The sequence below is a fragment of the Gymnoscopelus braueri genome (genome assembly GCF_963280865.1).
Source record: "Gymnoscopelus braueri genome assembly, chromosome: 5".
NCBI classification, from domain to species: domain Eukaryota; kingdom Metazoa; phylum Chordata; class Actinopteri; order Myctophiformes; family Myctophidae; genus Gymnoscopelus; species Gymnoscopelus braueri.
The window spans coordinates 56082423-56101778 of NC_137606.1; the positions used below are offsets into that span (position 1 = coordinate 56082423).

The window sequence follows — 19356 nt, forward strand, 5'->3', positions numbered from 1 at the left end:
ATCAATACGGATCCATCCAATTTTTCATATTCCACCTGATTAGCGAATTCCGAACATTGCTGGCCCACAATAACCTTTGCAAAGTTTCTAGTTTAACAATGCTTTTACTTGGGTATAAGCTTTGTACTCGACCAACTTCTGAATGTAACCTTGCAAGGGAATGAAAGTGTATAAGAATAAATCTAGTAGTAAATCTAGTCTCTCTCTCTCTCTCTCTCTCTCTCTCTTACTGAGTACTGGGTGCAATAATTAACAATGATATCTTCATTAGGGATTTATATAATGTTATTTAATGTTGTGCATTAAAGTGTGTCATTCAAGTCATGTTTGTGTCCTCAAAATGATGTGTTGTTTTTTTCTCCACACTTTTTCCACACAAGTTGCACTTGTGAAAGGTTCCACTGCTACTGGGTAGAGGGAAAAGGTGAGTGTTCATAAGTTTTCCATTAGATCTACAATAAGATACAGCTTATAAGAATAGTCTTACATAGTCATACATTTATCTGCTCAGATCTCAGTCAGCAAAGGCATCAACACCATTTATTTGTCTGTCTACAGAAAGCCGCCACCATGAGTACGGACGCAGAGATGGAGCAGTATGGCAAGGCCGCCATTTACCTCCGTAAGCCAGAGAAGGAGAGAATGGAGGCTCAAAGTGCGCCCTTTGATGCCAAATCTGCAGCATATGTGACTGATCCTAAGGAGCTGTATCTCAAGTGTAAAATCATAAGTAAGGACGGTGCCAAAGTCACCGTGGAATTGCTCGACACAAAGGAGGTACGTAGGTAGAGGTGTATTAAAATCAAATAGTGACGCAGTACAACTGTAATTGCAAGACATTTTAAAGTTGTGTTTTAATCTTTTAGGAAAGAGTTGCAAAGGAGGCTGATGTCACCCCTATGAACCCTCCCAAGTATGACAAAATTGAGGACATGGCCATGATGACCCATCTCACTGAAGCCACTGTCCTGTATAACCTCAAAGAGCGTTATGCAGCATGGATGATCTATGTAAGGTTTTCTACATGCTGAGAACAGTACAGTATTGCATCTGTGGATAGCAAAGAAAGAAAAATACAGTTATATCATCGAGTGAAAACCATAGAATAACAAATTCAAACAAACTCAGGGTTCTGAAGTTAACTTGGTCATTAGTTGATGCCACTTGCAAGTTGTGACTAATCGCAGCTCTAGTGGTCCGTTGTCCCAGATATGTGGCATGCTCAGTGCTATGTTGTGTGATTAATGTTCTTCTCTCTGTCTTCTCCCCTTCAGACCTACTCTGGCTTGTTTTGTGCAACTGTGAACCCCTACAAGTGGCTCCCAGTGTACGACCAGGAGGTTGTAAATGCCTACAGAGGCAAGAAGCGTATTGAGGCTCCACCCCACATCTTCTCTGTCTCTGACAACGCTTATCAGTTCATGCTGATGGGTACGTACTAGTCAGGACAATGTAAAAAATATATAACTACAGTATAATGGTTTTGTGCTGTATCCATGACTAAAAGTTTGCTTTACATTTTACAGATAAAGAGAACCAGTCTGTCCTGATCACGTAAGTTTCCCATCTACTAGGCATTAAAAAAAGAACATTGTACACAAGTTCACTAACTGTATTTCTCTGAATGTATGCATTTAAAACCAGTGGAGAATCCGGTGCTGGAAAGACTGTGAACACCAAGCGTGTCATCCAGTACTTTGCAACAGCAGCTAGTTCTAGTGGAGAAAAATGTGCGGCTGATAGCGGTAAAATCAAGGTATATGTACAGGTTTTTAACTTGAACTTGAAGCAATTATATGCAATATAGCAATTCAATTTAAAATAATTCTGACCCAATTTTAAATTGTGCGATGTCTAAAACATTCTAGGGGTCACTGGAGGATCAGATTATTGCAGCCAATCCCTTGCTGGAGGCCTATGGTAATGCCAAGACTATTAGGAATGACAACTCCTCTCGCTTTGTAAGTGTAAAAGAATAACATTTTATGAGAAAACCTGCAATGTTTCCACAATGTAGAGGGATGCAACAAATTGTGCTGTATCAAACAGGGTAAATTCATCAGAATCCATTTCGGCACAACGGGTAAACTGGCCAGTGCTGATATTGAGACTTGTAAGTATGAAGTTCACAGATGATACATTACAAATGCGTTAATTTGAGGATTACATTTTGAGTTATGTACAACCCATATATATTATTATTATTATTATTATTATTATTATTATTATTATTATTATTATTACCCTTATTATTATTATTACCCTTATGAGTTATGTACAACCCATATAGATCTGCTGGAGAAGTCTAGAGTGACCTACCAGCTTTCTGCAGAGAGAGGTTACCACATCTTTTTCCAGATGATGACCAACCACAAACCTGAGATTATTGGTAAGTGGAATTACTGTTGATGCTGTGAGTACATAAATGAATGAATAAAAACATGTTCACCCTTTTTTAATCCCTTTTAAGAAATGTGTCTGATCAGCGCCAACCCCTACGACTTCCCGTTGATCAGCATGGGTGTGATTACTGTGGCCAGCATTAATGACAAGGAGGAGCTGGACGCTACTGATGTTAGTGAACATATTTTAATCTTTCTAATACTCACTGTGCACTGCAGTCAGTTGCTCTGCAAAATGTATTTTATCGAGCACAGAAGTCTGACGTCACTGCCACTAGAGGGCGCTGTTCCACTTGTCCGTGGCTTTATTTTTTGTGTTGAAATCCCCATTTGGGAGTCTTAGATCACGTCACATAAGAACTGTGTTCCAAACATAAACACACCACCCTGGCGGATCGATTCTGTCAGGGGGGTGGCTCTGCGTCGTTTATGATATTGATTGATATTTGATACAACCTGTTTCTGGCGAAAATTGAATTAATTCTGCCTTAAAAGTCTTAAGAACTACTACTTCCGAGTCTGAAATCACTGTCCCTACAGCAGCTGCGTTTTGATTGATTGATTGAATATTTTATTAGGCAAAAATGTAAAACAGCACAGTTACATTTAAAATACTTTGTCTAAAAGGTCTGTTCATAAAAGTCCTTGCGGTCTTGTTTCCAATGAGGTCCTTGATATTCAATTCAAAGACATATAAAGTGACACCACAGTTCAAATATCATTACAAAAAGAAAGAAGGTAAAAGATAACATTATGTACATAAAAAAAAATAAAAAAGGGGGAAAAAATTAAAGACTATGTACAAGAACATGGGGGGGGGGGGGGGTCGTCTGTCTAACGGGAAAATAGTACTACCTCCTTTCTTGGCCTCCTGAAATTTTTAGGTCTGTTTTAAAAGAGCCCAGCGAACTGCACTTTTTGAGGGATGGGGTTAGACTATTCCAAACCTGGGTCGCAGTGCTGTAGAAGGAGAATTTGCCCATGTTTGTTTTGTGGGTGGGTGGTACCAGATCATTGTTAACGCTCCGTCTAGTTTTGTGACTGTGGGTGTCGCTAACTTTTTGGACGTATTTACTATAGGGAATAGGGGGCGTTCATGGGAAATGTAGTCTTTGGGTTGTTTGACTTGTTTCTAGTGTTTATATTGTGTTACTCTTTGGGTAAATGTGTACATTTACACCTTCAGTCGATGCTTCATATCCATATGAGTAAAATCGCCAGGGTGGTGTGTCTATTTTTGGAACACAGTTCTTATATGAGGCGATCTAAGATTCCCTAATGAGGATATCAACACAAAAAGTAAAGCCACGAACCAGCGGAACAGCGCCCTCTACTGGCAGACGTCAGGACTTCGGTGCTCTATAAGGCAATGGGTCTCAAAGTTTTCAGGCCGTGACCCCCCAAAATAATAATAATATTGTATAGTTTGTTGATTACTTTTGTCCCTTTAGAAATGTGCAGATACCATGTATTTACACTTATACTGTTCTAAATTATGTATGTTAATCTAATACTTAATCTCAATCTTTTGAATACATCTCTGCTTATTGACATTAGGAGGCTATTGACATCCTGGGCTTCACCGGTGAGGAAAAACAGTTAATCTACAAGCTCACCGGTGCAGTAATGCATCATGGGGTCTTGAAGTTCAAACAGAAGCAGCGTGAGGAACAGGCAGAACCTGACGGCACGGAGGGTGAGCTGATCTTTATCATTATTAATATAATAATAATTATTATTATTAATTATCATTATCACGGAGGGGAGGTTGAGCTGCATTTTAAACTAAGGAATGAAAATAATGCATACTTATACTAATACTATTATAAATTAACTAAGGATATATATTTTCCAATACATTTCCATTATTATTATTTTTTAATAGTATACTGTTTAGACTGATGATTATTTGGTTTACCTATGATCCTAGATTACTATCTGTATGCATTTGACGTATTATCTTGTGTTTACCTTGCTTACTGTAAATCACTCTCTGGATTACGAGCGTCTGCTAAATGCCTAAATTGTAAATTGCAAATTGTATGAACATTTCAGAGGCCGACAAGATTGGCTACCTGTTGGGTATAAACTCAGCAGAGATGCTTAAGGCGTATTGCTACCCCAGAGTGAAAGTCGGAAACGAGTATGTCACTAAGGGACAAACTGTGCCACAGGTGAGTAAATTACATTCTTTCCATGTTCTGATTTCATTCATACACACCTTATATTCTCAACAAAACATACCATAAGAACTCTAATATCTTTTTGAGTTGTGTCCAGACTGTCTAAAATCATCCAACATTATTGTCTATGCCAGGCCGAAGGCGTGGCAGAGACGCCTGCACCCTGCATGTGCATGTGACTCTGCCTGTCTGTCTGTGAGCAGCTAATCTCCGGCACTGTTGGGCCGCTCGCAGTGAAACTGTGCACGCACACTCCCTGGATGCCAGAGCAGAACTCTGCCCCAAGGAGGTCGATTTTTGCACAAAAAAAAAAAATTACATTACACCAACAGATTTTGTCCAAACATCACACAGCATCTCTATAGTCATTTAACGTCTTTCAGAATTTCATATTCCATCCTGATTGGCTAAGATTGGCTTCCAAAGTTTGCAGGAGTGCTCCGTTTTCAAGAAAATGCCTCAAATAATGAACGCAGCGTGCAATTTCCATAAAATCTTGCACTCACATTCCAACTAGGCCAAGGAAGAAATGCCACCCTTTTGACATTACCCTATTATAGCGCCACCAGGAGGCCGATTTTTGCAAAACACATTTTTTGATATTGCTCGTAGAGATTTTGTCCAAACATCACACAAATCGGAACACATTATCTCTATAGTCATGTGATCAAGATGGATCTGTCCGATTCTTCATATTCCATCAACATTGCTGGCCCACAATAACTACCTGACCTGGCGGAGACCTGTGCTCCGGGATGCACTTTTTCTAGTTCAAATAAATCAATTTTTTAAATTTAATATATGAAGGGCATACAAAAAAAATCACTCCGCAGAAACATATGCAGTACCATGCACCTCTGACGTTTTATTTTAACAGTATAGAGCGTCGCAGTTCCCGCCCACTTCCTGTTTTTTTTGGTGCCGGAAGAAAAAACTCAATGCATTTTTCCATTGACATTTCCAAAAATATTTATATCTATTAATTTAAGCCTCGAATCAAGCCATCACGAGATGACATGAATCATGACCATAAAACGTTTTTTTCTGTGATTTTTTTTTATTTTATATTTAATTATATGATATACTATATTTAATAAATACCCTTTGTTTTGCCGTTTTCAACAAAAAAAAAATCACAGAATCAAACGTTTATGGTCATGATTCATGTCATCTCGTGATGGCTTGATTCGAGGCTTAAATTAATAGATATAAATATTTTTGGAAATGTCAATGGAAAAATGCATTGAGTTTTTTCTTCCGGCACCAAAAAAAACAGGAAGTGGGCGGGAACTGCGACGCTCTATTGTTATACCTGTAAAAAATTAAAACACTACACATTGTGCACAACAACCCCTCCCGCTCACTCAGATCAGCTAACACAGGGAAGCTGTCAGAACCTTCCCTAAAACACTCCCTTCTGGCTACCAAACTGTGGAACAAACTTCCCATTGCAGTTAGATCTGCAGACACACTCCCAATCTTCCGCCGTAATCTGAAGACTCACCTCTTCAGACTCCACCCTAGCCCGTAGCACTTGCCGTAGCACTCGCCCTAGCCTTGAAGACCTTGCAAGCTTATGCAAAGGCCAAAATGTATTTTAGATAGCATGTTATGTAGACAGATGCCAGGTTCATGTATCCTATAGTGTGTAGAGTTTCAATGTACAGATTACAGATTTTCTTGTACAGTTTAGACTGATGAGAGGTTCTTGGTTTACCTATGATCCTAGATTACTATTGCTTTACATTTCATGTATTACCTCGTGTTGTCCTTGCTTACTGTAAATTGCTCTGGATTAAGATAGTCAGCTAAATGCTTAAATTGTAAATTGTGTAATTCACACCCCTACTAATAACGTTCCTATTTCCTTAGGTAATGAACTCAGTCGGTGCCTTGGCCAAGTCCATCTATGAGAAGGTGTTCTTGTGGATGGTCATTAGGATCAACGAGATGCTGGCCACCAAGCAGCAGAGAAACTACTACATTGGTGTGCTGGACATTGCTGGTTTTGAAATCTTTGATGTAAGCATGGACTTTTAAGTGGCATTGGACTTGTTTTAAGTGACATGGACTTGTTTTAAGTGGGATACTCATTCTTTTTGTCACAAAGAGACTGCAGGCTAATGATATTTCCACTCACAGTTCAACACCCTGGAGCAGCTTTGCATCAACTTCACCAATGAGAAACTGCAACAGTTTTTCAACCACACCATGTTTGTTCTGGAGCAAGAGGAATACAAGAAGGAAGGAATCCCCTGGGACCTCATTGACTTCGGCATGGACCTGGCTGTCTGCATTGAGCTCATTGAGAAGGTATACAATTATTATTACATCATATTATAATATAATATATTATCATGGGCCTGGCTGTCTGCATTGAGCTCACTGAGAAGGTATACTATTATTTTGTACTTTAATGGACATGATGTCAATATTGTTTTTGTCATTGTCTCTTTTGTCTCCTTTACAAAGCCCTTGGGCATCTTCTCCATCCTTGAAGAGGAGTGCATGTTCCCAAAGGCTTCAGACAAAACTTTCAACGACAAGTTGCATGGCACACATCTTGGAAAGTGTAAAGCCTTTGAGAAGCCCAAGCCTGCCAAAGGCAAGGGTGAGGCCCACTTCTCCCTGGTTCACTACGCTGGAACGGTGGACTACAGTATCACAGGCTGGCTAGAGAAGAACAAAGACCCGTTGAACGACTCTGTGGTGCAGCTGTACCAGAAGTCTTCAGTGAAGCTGCTGTCTGTATTATATCCCCCACCTGAGCCTGAAGGTATGTTTATTAATATAATAATATAATATAATATAATATAATATAATGTGTTCTATCCCCCACCTGAGCCTGAAGGTATGTTTATTAATATAATAATATGATATAATGTGTTCTATCCCCTACCTGAGTCTGAAGGTATGTTTATTAATGTAATAATCCTCCTATAATTCCCCAAACCTCTGTCACCGAAACCTGTTCTGCCCGGTTGTCCTCAGTGGCTGGAGCAAAGGGAGGCAAGAAGAAGGGTGGTTCCATGCAGACTGTGTCTAGTGCTTTCAGGGTAAGAATATTTATTCATTATCATCACAATTATATACCTGTAAGAAGGAAGCATTATTATTATCAACATTATATCCATGTAAGAAATGTAAGAAAGGCACGTCTTTTCATGTTGGAATTAAACAATTTCTGTATCACATGTTGTGAGCTTGTAGATCAGCTATCGTTGATGTATGTTTTAGAAAAATCTAAATCCGCAAAGTAACTAGTATCTAAAGATTTTAAAAAATTGTAGTGTAGGAAAAAGTACAATATTGTATGACTTTTTACTAATAATAAGCCTAATTGGCTCTTTTATGTCTCAATAGGCAAACTTGCACGTGCTGATGACCAACTTGAGGAGCACTCATCCTCACTTTGTGCGTTGCCTGATTCCCAACGAGTCCAAGACTCCAGGTAAACACAGACAATCTATACAATGATATATATATATATTATTATATGATTCCCCACGAGTCCAAGACTCCAGGTAAACACAGAAAATAATAAATTTAAACAATGTTTGTGAGGTGGTCATTTAATGCAACTTTGGCCAGTGTGTGTAACTATTTTGTCCTTGTGATAATATTGAAGCAACATCTTTACAGGCCTGATGGAGAACTTCCTGGTTATCCACCAGCTGAGGTGTAACGGTGTGCTGGAGGGCATCAGAATCTGTAGAAAGGGCTTCCCCAGCAGAATCCCCTATGCTGACTTCAAACAGAGGTATTCATTCCTTTTTCCAGCAGCTTTTAGTTCCACACCTATTAATGCAAAATGACCCACTTTTACAAAACAAGTACAAAGTACTGAATGCCAGCGCAAAATGACCATGAACTTGGGCAAAACAAGTACAAAATACTGAATATCAACGCAAAATGACCATGAACTTTTGTAAAACAGGTACAAAGTACTGAATGCCAGCGCATGTCCCGACGGCGCGTTCATGGACAACAAGAAAGCTTCAGAGAAGCTGCTTGGGTCCATTGACGTTCCCGTTGATGAGTACAAGTTTGGACACACCAAGGTAAACACACTGTGAACCTGGTTTAACATTATCGAAAAGTTGATTTTACAGATGTTACAGTGTTTGTAACATTGTGTTCAGGTGTTCTTCAAAGCTGGTCTGCTGGGTACGCTGGAGGAGATGCGAGATGAAAAGCTGTTTGCTCTGGTCACCTTGACTCAGGCTCTCGCACGAGCTTACATCATGAGGAAGGAGTTTGTTAAGATGATGGCAAGAAGGTACTTTAAAAATATCAATTAATTATTAAGTACAATTTGTAAGTAAACTTTGTCATTACTGTTCAATAAAATGTTGTCAAATCCTAATCCTCTGAAACTGTTTTCCACAGAGAAGCCGTTTTCACCATCCAGTTCAACGTGCGCTCATTCTGCAATGTGAAACACTGGCCATGGATGACGCTGTACTTCAAGATCAAGCCTCTTCTGCAGAGCGCTGAGACTGAGAAGGAACTGGCCAACATGAAGGAGAACTACGAAAAGATGACGACTGACCTGGCTGCTGCCCTGGCCAAGAAGAAGGATCTAGAGGAGAAGATGGTGGCTCTGATACAGGAGAAAAATAACCTCATGCTGTCATCAGCATCAGTAAGTACACTGGACATGGTACAATTCCCTCCCTCAGATCACAAAGCTGTGCTTTTCATGCTCCCTAAGAGTCTGTAAACCAGGCAATTGCAAAAGTATATCTTGACCAGAACAAATGCTGACATCTTTCCTCCCTTGTGTTTTTTCCTTGACCACAAGGGAGATGAAGCATTGAATGATGCTGAGGAGAGATGTGAGGGTCTTATTAAAAGTAAGATCCAGTTGGAGGCAAAGCTCAAAGAGACGACTGAGAGACTGGAGGACGAGGAGGAGATCAATGCTGAACTGACCGCCAAGAAGAGGAAGCTGGAGGATGAATGCTCTGAGCTCAAGAAGGACATTGATGACCTGGAGCTCACCTTGGCCAAAGTGGAGAAGGAGAAACACGCCACTGAAAATAAGGTATAGATTATACACTCTCTGGGGTTTTATCGAGTTAGTAGTCGTTGATGTTGGGCAGAAAACTCCTATCTGATTCTGCATATTTAAACCTTTTGTGTTTTTTCGTAAATTAACGCCCCACTTGATCATACCACAGCGTCACACACACACAAAAAGTAGCAGATCTACAAGCTTGTCGATCTGACCGTGAGGTTTCCACCCGACAGAGACCAAGTGCAATAATAATCTATTCCATGACAACACTTATTTAGGTGAAGAACCTGACCGAGGAGATGGCCTCTCAGGATGAGGGACTTGCTAAGCTGACCAAGGAGAAGAAGGCCCTCCAAGAGGCCCATCAGCAGACCCTGGATGACCTGCAGGCAGAGGAAGACAAAGTCAACACTCTGACCAAGGCCAAGACCAAGCTGGAGCAGCAAGTTGACGATGTGAGTTTTACCAAAGTGAATCGGATGTTTGGAACACATTATGTTTATTGTTTCACTGAATGATGATGAACAAATAATTGATCATTGTACAGCTGGAGGGTTCCCTGGAGCAAGAGAAGAAGCTCCGCATGGACCTGGAGAGAACCAAGAGAAAGCTGGAGGGTGATCTGAAACTGGCCCAGGAATCCATCATGGACCTGGAGAATGACAAGCAACAGTCTGATGAGAAGATAAAGAAGTAATGTGGACAAACACTATGTATAATTAATAATAGAAATAGTGATAATTCATATTTATAATAATATCAATATGAAATGTCATGGAGAGAAAGCACCTGCAGAATGACATTAACATAATAATGTGCTGTATTCCACAGGAAGGACTTTGAAGTAAGCCAACTTCTGAGTAAGATTGAGGATGAACAATCTTTGGGGGCTCAGCTGCAGAAGAAGATCAAAGAACTCCAGGTATTTTTATTTTCTGTAAAATCATTAGTAAGAGTGAATTATTACTTTCAGATGTTAATCTAACAACATTAATCTAAAAGGCTCGTATTGAAGAACTGGAGGAGGAGATCGAGGCAGAGCGTGCTGCTCGTGCCAAGGTTGAGAAGCAGAGAGCTGATCTCTCCAGGGAACTTGAGGAGATCAGTGAGAGGCTGGAGGAGGCTGGTGGAGCCACCGCTGCTCAGATAGAGATGAATAAGAAGCGCGAGGCTGAGTTCCAGAAGCTGCGTCGTGACCTTGAAGAGTCCACCCTGCAGCATGAAGCCACCGCCTCTGCTCTCCGTAAGAAACAGGCTGACAGCGTTGCTGAACTGGGTGAACAGATCGACAACCTCCAGCGTGTTAAGCAGAAACTGGAGAAGGAGAAGAGCGAATACAAGATGGAGATCGATGACCTCTCCAGCAACATGGAAGCTGTTGCTAAGGCAAAGGTATGATGGAATGCCTGTGGATAATATAATGCTTGAGATAATACTTGTTGAATGAACCAATCAGGAAAAAAATTAGGTAATATTATGTAGGTTTGTTCAATGATTGAATATGTTCATGTCCAGGGAAATCTTGAGAAGATGTGCCGCACCCTTGAAGATCAACTTGGTGAACTCAAGGCTAAGAGTGATGAGAACGTTCGCCAGATCAATGATGTTGGAGCTCAGAGAGCAAGACTGTTGACAGAAAACGGTAAATGTTCATCTTAAAGTCTACTTTGTCTACATGGTTTGTCAATGGTACTTGAGCAAATTGACCCTAATTAGAGATAATGCTTAAGTCATCTCTGGACTTTGTTGTTTGAAATATTAAAATTGCTAACTAGGTGAGTTTGGTCGTCAACTGGAGGAGAAAGAAGCTCTGGTCTCACAGCTCACCAGAGGCAAGCAGGCCTTCACCCAGCAGATTGAGGAGTTGAAGAGAGTCGTTGAAGAGGAGGTTAAGGTGAGGAACAGTTTTCTTTTTTCTTTTTCTTTTTTATAAATAGGCCTAGTTTCATTCAGCTGACATTATTTTGGCCATTTTCTTTCGACAGGCAAAGAATGCCCTTGCTCATGCTGTGCAATCAGCTCGCCATGACTGTGACCTTCTGAGGGAGCAGTTTGAGGAGGAACAGGAAGCCAAGGCGGAACTGCAGCGTGGAATGTCCAAGGCCAACGCTGAGGTTTGTCAGTGGAGGAGCAAGTATGAGACTGATGCTGTCCAACGCACTGAGGAGCTGGAGGAAGCTAAGTAAGTGATCAGAGTTTTACACTATCAGTCACCACTATTTATAAGTGATCAGTGTTTTACGCAATCAAGTACCACTCACTATACAAAGTAGGTGATCAATGTTTTACACTATCAGGTACCGCTCTCTATACAAAATATTGCCAACATTAATTTGATTCCATTCAAAACTGATTAACAGGAAGAAGCTTGCCCAACGTCTTCAGGAAGCTGAGGAGCAAATCGAAGCTGTGAATTCCAAGTGTGCCTCTCTGGAGAAGACCAAACAGAGACTCCAGGGTGAAGTGGAAGACCTCATGATTGACGTGGAGAGGGCCAATGGTTTGGCTGCCAACCTTGACAAGAAACAGAGGAACTTCGATAAGGTGCTTTGACATTCATTAGTTTCAAACATAATAATTCCTCCGTAAAGTGGGGTAAATGACACATGTCATTACAAATGCTGTGCAGGTCTTGGCAGAATGGAAACAGAAGTTTGAAGAGGGCCAGGCAGAACTGGAAGGAGCTCAGAAAGAGGCTCGTTCTCTCAGCACTGAGTTGTTTAAGATGAAGAACTCCTACGAGGAGTCTCTGGACCAACTGGAGACCATGAAGCGTGAGAACAAGAACCTGCAACGTGAGTCTTTCTCTACATCATTATTTTAACAGTTTCAATATGTTTTTTGCATATTTATTTTGAGACAAAAGCTGCTGTTGTTAACGGGTCAAAATGTCATCATTTTACTTCTAAAATTATTTAAATGCTCAAGATCAATTTTGGATTAGGGCTACACCAACTTTATTCAAATGCAAATACAAAATACTTGCTGACTGAAAAGTTCCTCATTTATTTTCAATCCACTGCAGAGGAGATCTCAGACCTGACTGAACAGATTGGTGAGACTGGAAAGAACATCCATGAGCTGGAGAAGTCCAAGAAACAGGTGGAGACAGAGAAGTCAGAGATCCAGACAGCCCTGGAGGAAGCTGAGGTAAAACTTTTAGCTTCTAGATGAAGAATGCAATTGTCTATAGTGTAGCGACCCCACAGAAGTGGCCCGGACATAACTCAATCCTCTGAGTGAGCTAGCTCTCTTGATATTGCCTGTTGCGTGCCTGTTGCGTGCCGAACTGGTGAGTTGGCGATCCGGGTTCAATCCCAGCTCAGGTCGTTGCACTATTCGCTACATTGGTGTCAGTAGTGGGATGCCTCTCCTCGTACGTGGAATGTTAAGCGCTTAGACTTGAATGGGGGGTAGTGTTGCGACCACACAGAAGTGGCCCGGCTGAACTTGCTCCTTTGAGCGAGCTAGCTCTCTTAGCGTTGCCTGTTACGTGCCAGACTGGTGAGTTGGCAATCAGGGTTCGGTCCCAGCTCAGGCCATGCTCTGTTCACTATAATATTTTAGATTTCTTTCAATAAGTTTTATATTCAAACATTGTAGCAGTATATAATCTTACATGTTGATCCTGTGTTACATTTTAGGGTACTCTGGAGCACGAGGAGTCCAAGATTCTTCGTGTGCAACTGGAGCTCAACCAGATCAAGGGTGAGGTCGACAGAAAGCTGGCAGAGAAGGATGAGGAGATGGAGCAGATCAAGAGGAACAGCCAGAGGGTGATTGACTCCATGCAGAGCACTCTGGACTCTGAGGTTAGGAGCAGAAACGATGCCCTGAGGATCAAGAAGAAGATGGAGGGAGACCTGAATGAGATGGAGGTTCAGCTGAGCCACGCCAACCGCCAGGCTGCTGAGGCCCAGAAGCAGCTGAGGAACGTACAGGGACAACTTAAGGTGCAAAACATTGTAGTTAGTAGACAGATACATAATCAAACAGTGGAGCTGCTCTGATTTTTTTTTGTCACATTCTGATGTTTCTTTTCACTACCTCAAATGTGATTTATTTTAGGATGCCCAACTGCACCTTGATGATGCTCTCAGAGCTCAAGAAGATCTGAAGGAACAAGCTGCCATGGTGGAGCGTAGGAATGGCCTCATGGTTGCTGAGATTGAGGAGCTGAGAGTGGCTCTGGAACAGACAGAGAGAGGCCGCAAAGTGGCTGAGCAAGAACTGGTAGATGCTAGTGAGCGCGGTGGACTGTTGCACTCTCAGGTACGTAAGTCAATAAAAAAACTTCAATTTTCAGAATAAAACAATGTTTACTTCATGCTTACTTACAATGTTCAACGGAATCTTTATTTTAGAACACAAGCCTTTTGAACACCAAGAAAAAGCTTGAGGCTGACCTGATCCAGGTCCAAGGTGAAGTGGACGACAGCGTTCAAGAAGCAAGGAATGCTGAGGAGAAGGCAAAGAAAGCAATCACTGATGTAAGTTAGGATGTCCAACCCTTATCTATTAGATATCCTCATGTCGTGCTTGATATAAACATACAATACAATATAAACATACAATACAATACAAACATGACTTTCCAGGCTGCCATGATGGCCGAGGAGCTGAAGAAGGAGCAGGACACTAGCTCTCACCTGGAGAGAATGAAGAAGAACCTGGAGGTCACAGTCAAGGACCTGCAGCACCGTCTAGATGAGGCTGAGAACCTGGCTATGAAGGGAGGCAAGAAGCAGCTCCAGAAACTGGAGTCTAGGGTAAGATGTAGTTTACTTCAACACAGGTTATAGTCATAGACAATGAAATAGGAAGAAATAACCTCATAATGTATAATTCAACTGTGAAGGTGCGTGAGCTGGAGGCAGAGGTTGAAGGTGCACAGAGAGGTGGAGCAGATGCTATTAAAGGTGTCCGCAAGTACGAGAGGAGAGTGAAGGAGCTGACATACCAGGTACTGTATATCATGTTCACTAAATAGCCATCATGCCTCTGACTAAATTAATGGATTGCATGAACATACAACTAATGTTATTAATTCACTCTGACTCTAGACTGAAGAGGACAAGAAGAATCTTGGCAGGCTTCAGGATCTGGTAGACAAACTGCAGATGAAGGTGAAGGGCTACAAGAGGCAGGCTGAAGAAGCGGTAAGACAAATATACATATTGATGAATTTTCACTTGTGGCTGCCATGGGCATAGTACTGTTGTCATAGTGTCAACTAAGGAATACTAGGAATCGGTTATGTAGAACTGACCAACAGCAGAGCATATTTCAGTGTCCATCTCGCTGCTTTCCATGAGCGGCATATGGAACCACAATGCACATGTGCTGCAATGTGTTTCAGGCAAAATGGTAAACATTTCCAAAATGGACTACAGAAAGCGATAGATTTTGTTCCCTCTAAGCTGGGATTTTTCGCTTAGGGTGCCGAACAAGGTCAAGAACACAGCCATGACTGCGCTGCTCCAATGAGAACCTGTCAAGGCTCATTCATGTGGTCCCAAGGTAGCCTGGTAAAGCCCCTCCCTCCGGAATTCTCATTAAATACAAATGAGATTTCTGGAGGGAGGGTTTACCAGGCTAGTCCCAAGGCCCTCATGAACATGCCACTTGGGCTTCTGCATTAGCCACAACCACACTTTACAATTTCCTGAAATGTTCTTGTTTGGACTATAATTGCAAGATGCTCTTTTCAAATATTGAGGCTTTGAACCATCTCTATCATATTGTAGGAGGAAGCAGCCAACACTCACCTGTCCAAGTGCAGAAAGGTTCAGCATGAGCTGGAGGAGGCTGAAGAGCGTGCTGACATCGCTGAATCCCAGGTCAACAAGATGAGAGCTAAAACTCGTGACTCCAAGGTAAATACATGAAGGCAATATGAAGGTTCATTATGTTGACTATCTTTAACTAAGATTTAACTAAAGATTCATGTTGAATATCTAAAATTATTTTTCTATTTTTACAGGGAAAAGAAGCTGCTGAATAAGTTCTCCAATTCAAGTCAATGTACAAAGTCATAAAATATGACCCATTGTATTCAATAAAGGCAACAAAATAATAAATAATATTGTCAGGTTTGAGTATTCTGGTTCCAACTCACATGTCCACTACTATTTTGTAAACCCATTGCAAAGATAAATAAATGTGTAATTAATCTAATACATTTTCAATGCAAATCACAGAATGCTTTTCTAGTGCCAATACCTCGTCAGCATGCTCATAATAATAATAATAATAATAATATTTTTTATTTGTAATGCACTTTATATTTGAACCAAATCTTAAAGTGCTACATATCAAAAACCAAAATATATATAGGCCTATATAATAACTAGAAAAAGTGCTCCTCGGAGCACAGGTCTCCGCCAGGTCAGGTAGGTTATTGTGGCCTCCTGGTGGCGCTATAATAGGCCAATATGAAAAGGCTGCCATTTCTTCTTAGGCCTTTCACGGCAAGCAGGCACCGCATTTCTGATTTGAGGCATTTTGTTCCAAAAATGTGTTTTGCTAAATTAGACCTGCTGGTGGCGCCGTAACAGGCCAATGTGAAAAGGGGGGCATCTATTCCTCGGCCTAGTGGGAATGTGCATGCAAAATTTCACGGAAATTGCACGCTGCGTTCATGATTTGAGGCATTTTGTTCAAAACGGACCAATCCTGCAGACTTTGGAAGCAAATGTTAGCCAATTAGGATGGAATATGAAATATCGGACAGATCCGTCAGGATCACATGACTATAGAGATACTGTGTACCGATCTGCGTGATTTTTGGACAGAATCTGAAGGAGTAATATCCAAAAATGTGTTTCACAAAAGTCGGCCTCTTGGTGGCGCTATAAAAAGCAGGTGTGAAAAATGCAGGGCCTCTAGGGAGTGTGCATGCAAAGTTTCACGCAGATCGGTGGGCAGTTGTAGTTAAAAATGCCAAACGGCCTGTTATGGCGCCACCATGAGGCTAATTTGAAAATGTTGAAGTGCCATTTTGTCCTCGGCCTATGGGAATGTGCGTGCAAAATGTCACGGAAATTGCACGCTGCGTTCATGCTTTGAGGCATTTTGTTCAAAACAAACTAATCCTGCAAACTTTGGAAGCCAATCTTAGGCAATCAGGACGGAATATGGGAATACTGTGTACCGATTTGTGTGATGTTTGGACAAAATCTGTAGGAGTAATATAAAAAAAAATGTTTTGCACAAATCGGCCTCCTGGTGGCGTTATAACAGGCCAATCGGAAACATTTGGGGCAGAGGTTTGGCTTTGGCATCCAGGAAGTGTGTGTGCACAGTTTTGCAGTGACCACGTCAATGGTGCCGGATATTAGCTGCTCACAGATGGACGGACGGACGGACGGACAGACAGACAATAATTCCAAAGGGGCTGTTGAAATGCTTTAGCACTGTGAGATTACAGCAGTGGGTATATATTAACAAATGGTGTGACCAGGATAAAGGACAACAATTGTGGATTAAATGATTTAAAACCCTTATGCTATATGTATCCTATAAATAAGTACTCTTGGTCCCCTCCTTTTTTCCCTCGACACCAAATCACTTTATTACAATTTTATTTTATTATTGCCACCTACTGCCACCTACGTACCTCCACCACAACCACCAGCTCAGCCCTCTGCCACCTACGTACCTCCATCTTCCATGCCTGGTGCCACAGGACAGGAACCTGAAGAACAGTTGGTAAGCACACTTTTGTATAACTAAAATGACACATTAAATGGCTAACAAAATGCAAAATGAATTGTCCTTAAAGTTGTACAATGCAGAATCACAAATAACGATTTTTAGCAACCTCTGCTGGTCACTACCGTCACTGCATACAATTTCCCTAGTCCTCGATTACCCAGAATTCCATTCGTTTTCACCGGAAGCCGGAAGCGTTTCAAAAAGCGATCTTTTAATTGTTTTATACTATCTACGGATCGTTTCTCTTAGCCAGTGGAGCATTAGTTACCATGAGCTGTGCTTTCTTTTTCTGTTTTTTTTCGATCTTCCAATCCTACATTATCTTAAAATCAGCGTGAGGTTCCTTTTTGTTAATAGCGCGGTAGTTCCTGGCCAAACAGGAAACCGTTGCGGTAGTTCCTGAGGACGTCGGCCACGACGTCATGACGTTGGCCAGGAACGTCATTTTCCCGGGAAAGTCCCCCCCGTACACGTTCAATAGAAAATATATAAATAAAAGGCTTCCGGGGGTGAAATTCACGGAGTGGGTGTTGTGAAACTTTTGCCACTCGCAAAAGATATACAATTTAACTTTAGTTTTGTTGAAAACGTTACCTAGTATTACTTTAAGCAATTATCACTTCTATTGTTTGTACTTTTCTATTGTAGGCTGTGGATGAGCATAATATACCGGACATGGACCGTGTGGACAGCCTTGATGTATATTTAGTAGGCCTGCGCCATCAGACACGTATGACCTTGAACAGCCAGGAGGCCAGTACCATCAAAGGCCTGTGGCAAAACCTGCTACCTTATGACCAGCAGCGTGTGGTCTTTGCTGCTAGGTACCAGGACAAGCTAAATACGGGGAGGATCAGGTCTCCCTGTGTCAGGCTCTGTGGGATACACAGGGGTCCCAAGAAAGAAGTGAGTAAGAACCTGTTAAGATGGACTCTCGTCCTTAGAGACTATCTCCATACCCGGCAGCTGATTTTGGCCAATGGGGACGTTCTGCGAGTGACCAGCATAATGCTGGTGCAAGTGAACCAGAAAACTCTCAGTGGTACGTGACACGGGTCAAGATGGAGGCAGGATCTTGCGTTGGTTCTACAGGGGATTTAACCTGCCTACTGCTATGCCTGGGGCTGCTGGGCCCCTTCCAGCTGCTAATGTCCGCCCCACTCTTCCTCCTCAACCGCCATGGTATTCAGCATGTCTACCACCTGCCACAGAGTACAGTAGGGCAAGCTAAGACGAGAAAAAAGGTCAACGGATGAAGTTGCTGCCACCACGTCAAAGACTGTCAGCACAGAGGCAGCTACTCTCAAAGCCTCCCGTTGCTGTGTTTGTCCAAGACCCTGTCACAGCCGCCCCTGCACCCTCACTCCTCCCTCAAACTCTCCTTTTGTCTCATGTTCCTACCTTAGCACCCCACCTCGTTCCTATGCTCTTTACTGTCTCCCAGACCTCAGCTGTTCTCCCTGCTCCACCTGTACCACATGTCCAAAGACGACGTGCCTCTAAGGCCAGATTCAACAAGCGGACAGTGGAGGAAAATTCATGCAGAAAGTGTGGAGGAAACAGGACACAGCCAATACAAGGACACAATATACTGCCCAATTACAGAGAGCATATCAAAGGAGGAGAGGCTAGTAGACAAAAAAAATTAAATGAGCGGTTGTGTTCATCTTAAAAGATGTTTGCCTTTCCCTAACTTTACACTTTGTGTATGTTTGTAATTTGTAATGTTGTTGTGACTTGCTTTTATTATTCTTGTGCCAATCTGGGAACCCATCGTCAAAAAAAAGGAAAAACAGCTCCCTCTGCTGTTTTTTTGAGAGATTATTCAAGAACAGGTAAATGGTTTTGGAAAGATGTTAATATACTTTTACCTCAAGGATCCAGATTACTTCTATGTGTACATACCATGCATTCCTCTATATCCCTGCTCCACTAGTACATTACTGTTCAATTAGTTATTTGCTGTAAACTATCCCCTGGAACAGTGTTCTGAGACTTGAGATAATCCGTTGATCCCCATTGGAGGGGAGATAAG

General features: G+C 41.7%; 1 protein-coding gene across 1 annotated transcript; it reads left to right on the top strand.

Annotated features, from left to right (window-relative positions):
* The first annotated feature begins 564 nt into the window (after nucleotides 1-564).
* LOC308085680 (myosin heavy chain, fast skeletal muscle-like) lies at nucleotides 565-15686 on the top strand. The gene is made up of 39 exons (XM_080428933.1): nucleotides 565-777; nucleotides 867-1010; nucleotides 1275-1431; nucleotides 1527-1554; nucleotides 1645-1756; nucleotides 1869-1961; nucleotides 2050-2113; nucleotides 2291-2389; nucleotides 2471-2574; nucleotides 3960-4098; nucleotides 4458-4576; nucleotides 6458-6607; nucleotides 6728-6898; nucleotides 7058-7361; nucleotides 7577-7641; nucleotides 7949-8036; nucleotides 8228-8345; nucleotides 8523-8646; nucleotides 8728-8864; nucleotides 8975-9230; nucleotides 9390-9632; nucleotides 9884-10060; nucleotides 10153-10298; nucleotides 10437-10527; nucleotides 10608-10997; nucleotides 11121-11247; nucleotides 11381-11499; nucleotides 11591-11787; nucleotides 11966-12149; nucleotides 12235-12400; nucleotides 12631-12755; nucleotides 13250-13558; nucleotides 13674-13877; nucleotides 13970-14095; nucleotides 14204-14374; nucleotides 14464-14568; nucleotides 14669-14764; nucleotides 15353-15481; nucleotides 15589-15686. Exons 1-39 carry the CDS (start codon nucleotides 571-573, stop codon nucleotides 15607-15609), a joined length of 5805 nt encoding a protein of 1934 aa, XP_080285059.1. The 5' UTR covers nucleotides 565-570; the 3' UTR covers nucleotides 15610-15686.
* Nucleotides 15687-19356: the final 3670 nt, after the last annotated feature.

Bases quoted from the DNA above. Each gene is read 5' to 3' on its own strand.
- LOC308085680 (XM_080428933.1), top strand. From the start codon at position 571: ATGAGTACGGACGCAGAGATGGAGCAGTATGGCAAGGCCGCCATTTAC. The intron at 2,390-2,470 runs GTAAGTGGAATT...ATCCCTTTTAAG, and splicing joins CCACAAACCTGAGATTATTG to AAATGTGTCTGATCAGCGCC. The intron at 4,099-4,457 runs GTGAGCTGATCT...TGAACATTTCAG, and splicing joins AGAACCTGACGGCACGGAGG to AGGCCGACAAGATTGGCTAC.